The sequence below is a fragment of the Augochlora pura genome, unplaced genomic scaffold, assembly GCF_028453695.1.
Source record: "Augochlora pura isolate Apur16 unplaced genomic scaffold, APUR_v2.2.1 APUR_unplaced_1209, whole genome shotgun sequence".
Classification (NCBI taxonomy): domain Eukaryota; kingdom Metazoa; phylum Arthropoda; class Insecta; order Hymenoptera; family Halictidae; genus Augochlora; species Augochlora pura.
The window spans coordinates 1-4,584 of record NW_027581231.1 but is presented as its reverse complement, the minus strand read 5'-3'; the positions used below and the strand labels follow the sequence as shown (position 1 = coordinate 4,584).

General features: G+C 39.6%; 1 protein-coding gene across 1 annotated transcript; it reads left to right on the top strand.

The window, feature by feature from the left end:
- Positions 1-405: 405 nt before the first annotated feature.
- LOC144477460 (uncharacterized) lies at positions 406-4,502 on the top strand (the record flags this gene model as incomplete). Its single annotated transcript, XM_078195184.1, has 5 exons — positions 406-653; positions 1,282-1,432; positions 1,866-1,990; positions 2,434-2,931; positions 3,848-4,502. Coding segments are annotated over 5 exons (1,112 nt in total), but the record flags the coding sequence as incomplete, so codon positions are not given.
- Between the last annotated feature and the right edge of the window lie 82 nt (positions 4,503-4,584).

Here is a 4,584-nt window from a genome sequence, read left to right as displayed (position 1 = left end):
GCGTTGCATCGCGTCTTTTCGCTACGTTCACCGGAAGCAAGATTTTAAGGAGGTTCGTTTTTAGCGAACCATTTTGTACAGGTCGCGAAAATAGTTCTCGATAGATTTATCGCTTTGCGTCAATTATGTTAGCTCACAGATGCAATTAGACTATCGTTGATCGATCCCCTTCATTTTCAGAAAATTCCATTCCAAATCGACAATACGCTGGTCGAGTCGTTTCAGATTTGTTTTTGAAAAAGCCGGTCCCATTGCTGTTTCGAAATTTGCGTATATTTGCTCGTGCAACGGTTGAAAAATGGGTTTTGGGATTAAAAATTCTCTGCCAGTGGGCGTTTTATCTACGTCGTTTTATCGTTATACTCGCGATTTTCTTGCCCTCGTGTGGTCTTCTGTGATGAATAGGATCCCATCCGCGCGCATGTTCCCTAAAGAAATTCAATTGCACCATTTCTAATCTGATTCAGCGTTCGAACTCTTTGATTAACTGGAGTTTGGACACTGCCGAGCAATCGCTGGTGGTGGCGAAAGACATAGCGACACCGGCCATCAACGTTTTCAGTGGCCCAATCAAGGCGGTCGACGATTTGCTCTGCAAGGGAATCGATGTGGTGGAAGAGAAGGTGCCGGGAGTGCACCTGCCCCCGCGACAAGTAAGCCCCTTCGCGTGTTCATGGTTATATGGTGAGAAACTGGCGATTTTTGAAAACGATTGTCGACTGTCTCCATAATGCTGTGGTCCCTGACCTTAACCCTTTCACTGCGGCAATGTCGTCCGCCGAAGTACTGTCATTGAACGAAAGCTCGCGCCAGAAATATGCACATTGCATGTGATTTCTGTATACATACGTTTTTCTTAGTTTTAAATAACTGTGCTGAATAAAACAATCATTGCTTTAATGTAACAAGTATGTTTACATTTTTAATATGAAAGGACCTACAAAATTATAAAAATACAAAATTATTTTTGTATTTTGCCTACGGATGCCACCTGTATACACATAATTTGGATGCCGCATATATGCGGCGCTCGTACCCACGGTCGTCGCGTGGATGTCGCATATATGCGACGCTCGGCGCGAAAGGGTTAAATAATGGAAATCAATTCCTGCGGGGGCGTTATTCTACGCCGTTATTGTTTGCATAATCTGTAAAAAATTATAGTTTGCAAAATTATATATTGCATGGAAACAAGAGATCGTCGGCCACTTGTTTCTCAACAACCAGATCGTCCCTCGAAATTTTGCATTATGTGGCCAACTAATTTCGCGTTTCTTTAAGATGTACAGCAGCGCAATGGGGTACGCAATCAACAAAATTAAGACTATTCTGAGCCTAGAGTCTATGGTTGAAAGTGTCAGCGATGGTCTCAGCTATCTGGAGAGCCGCTTGGATGGATGGTTGCCCGATGATCATAATAACGAAAAAAATTGTAAGAAATTCAAGTAAAGATATTGTAATTTCTAACGATCCCTGAAGTTGTCGAATAGATTTATTTCGTTCCGCTGGAGAGTTCGTTGTACTTGTTCTCAAGTTTCCAAATATGTACATACTAAAGTTGGCCAACGAGTCATTTTATTTTTTTGTATTGATATCGATAGGCAAAAATGCAGCGACTTTCAAGCATTTTTAGTTTCGCCAATTGAATTTGTATAATTGGAATGATTTAAGAAGGAAATAATATTTCGTGACCTAGACACACTTTAAAGTAATAACGATTTCAACAACAGTCATGTTTATATAATTTTACATGGAGATTAGCTAGCTAACATTCGGACGATAATATAGATTGGAAGAGGAATATCGCATGCATTGCTATTCGTTGATTAAGATAGCAATACCTGACCGAACAATTAATTTTTCAGCTGTTGTCCCCACCGATGGCCTAAACAATACAATGATCATTCTTATACAAAGCGACAGGTGTATTAGAAAACTTGTGAAGGTGCTGATAAATATAGGAATGGATTTTGTAATCTCTGTGATACAGGTAAGAATCAAAATACTATTACTCAACCTTAATCATAGATACAATAATCGACCGATATAATTGGTCAGTTATTGATCACTATGTAGCGTGGAGATCCCGCGCAGCGACGCGGCGCGTCTATTGGGTGAACATTTAATTCTAACCTTCAACTGCGATGCGACATAGTGCTTCTATCTGATTGTAGTTCAGAATTCTAATGATCGCCCGATAGATACGCCGTCTCGTGTTCCAGCGCGGAACTTCCTGCGCACGTGTCAGCACCCTATTCCTCGTGTAGCCTCCTTTAGCGAGTACACTGCCCCCGACTTCTATCGCGCGTCTCGCTCCCTGTCCCCAGCATTTAGTTGACCAAGGGGCAGGAGATGCTTGGTGGAAGTTAGAAGGCGTAGCTTTCACAATCCTCATGCGGCGCGTCAATAATTGTGAAATCTGATGAGTTTCAGACGCTGAAAAACCCAACCCAAACGTTGCATAAGATCCTCGATTTCCTGAGAAAGCACATCTTCCCTGGGGACAAGCGCCAGGCAGATACACCGATGAAAGCATTCGAGATGCTCTTGGAGAACGTACTGTTGTTCGTCCGCCGTCAGGTGCACGACGTCATTGTAAAACTTACCCCGTTGTTCGAAGCTTATTACGAACTGATGATCGCTCGCTTGAAAATCTACAATGCCGTGCTGGAATATTTCCTTCTTCTCGCTATATACACAGGAAAAGCCGCCCTTTGGTCCAAGCATTCGATAAACAACGCCGTATGGGACGTCGAGGAGTACCTGAACAAGGGGATCGTGCCATTCTTCGAAACCATTTTAATGATAATGGTTAACGGCCCCAATTCTGTGAAACACTTCTTTGGCTGGGACTACGAAGTGGACACTGACGGCGACGGCATGATCACGCAAAGTGTAAAACGGATGGTAGCAGAATTGAAATATCTTTTGGTACGTACGTTTGATTTCGTTAAACAAGTCGTTTTAGTTTAATGGAATTTTATAGGATATTGAGTTAACAGTGAAATTGTTAAAATTTATAAAATTCTAAATTCACTCCGGATAGCTAGGCGACTCTGTCGCACAAGTCAGAATAGACTAACAGCTTTGGTCTTCGTATATAACTATTATTCGAATCTGAAAATATGCGCATCAAATAAATATAGACTATAACGGTATTTGTTAATGTTGGAATCAAGTTTCATGTCAAACGTCGTTTAGTTCGTTTAGATTACTGAAACAAAATTGTGAATTCAATTTGTAAATTTTACATTTCCGAAAGTCTTACCTGGAAAACAAGCTGTGATCTCTTTCAGGGCGACGTCATATTATTGAAATAATAATATAGAAGATCTTAGATGTTCCATTAACCTCTTCAGGGATAAATTTTGATAGTAGAGAACAATCTATTTAATTGTTCCTTTTTTATTTATCATCCATCTCGGCTCATTCGCCGAGGTTATGTTAGTATTGCTGAGGTATTCTGTAGCGCATAGTTTTTTAAGAATTAATTTTAATTTTCTTAGTTCTGAACCATGAAATGCAATACTTTTTCTTTCAGAATTCAGATTTGCTTAATATTGACATATCGAAGACGGTCAAAATAAAGTAGTTCGTTCTTATCGCTATACATGCTTTTATCAAACAAGATTTTTCCGTATAGATTATAACAGCTACAGTTCCAGAATTAATTATTATTTGTACAATTATTTTCATATTAGTTATTATTATTTGTACAATTATTTTCATATTAGTTACAGCAGATGCCATCTCAGTGTATGTAGAACAGTGACATTTCGCGTTAATTATAAGAGGGTTCAACGACGATATTCTATGTTACCTGCTAATTATTAATGGTTTTTTGCAGCCATTGATTACAAAGGCGCTGGTTGGAGAAAAGTACGTACCGAAACCAATAGAAATGCGGAATCACCATCAAAATGGTATCGAACAATAAAATCATGGACAATGGAAGCTTCGTGCCAGTTACTCTGCGTTTTGGTATCGATTTTCGGTGACGGTAAAAAAACATCGATAATTATGACTATACTTTTGTATAGTTATATATATATGTGTCCCAAAATTATGTTACTTCCGTGAAATGAGAGGTTCTTGAGATTATTTTAAGTAACTTTCTCTTTTACAAAAATTGTCTCCGAGGCATCCTTAACGAGTTATTAACGAAAAACAGTGTCCAATAAGAGGCGAGATCGGCTTACGATCAGTCACCTTACGCTTGTCCCTTATTGGTCAGTGTTTTCCGTTAATAACTCGTTAATGATGCCTCGGAAACAATTTCTGTAAAGGAGAAAGTTACTTCGAACACCCTCAGATTTTTCGGGAAGAACATAATTTTTGCGACATCAAGTATATGTAGGATGTCGCGAGCGCGGTGACTTGGTGGATGGCCGGGTGTTGCGCTCGGCGGAAAAAACAAAGGCAAGCGATCAGCGGTAACGCGGAGAGGATCGCCGAAGCGATCCTCAGTTGTGATCGGTCGTAGCTGCGGTGAATAGCTAATAATTGTATTTCGTTTTTTGTATCTCTATATCTCTCTCATTTTATTCTATTAATAAAGTTGCTTTTTTTCGTTATTAAGACATT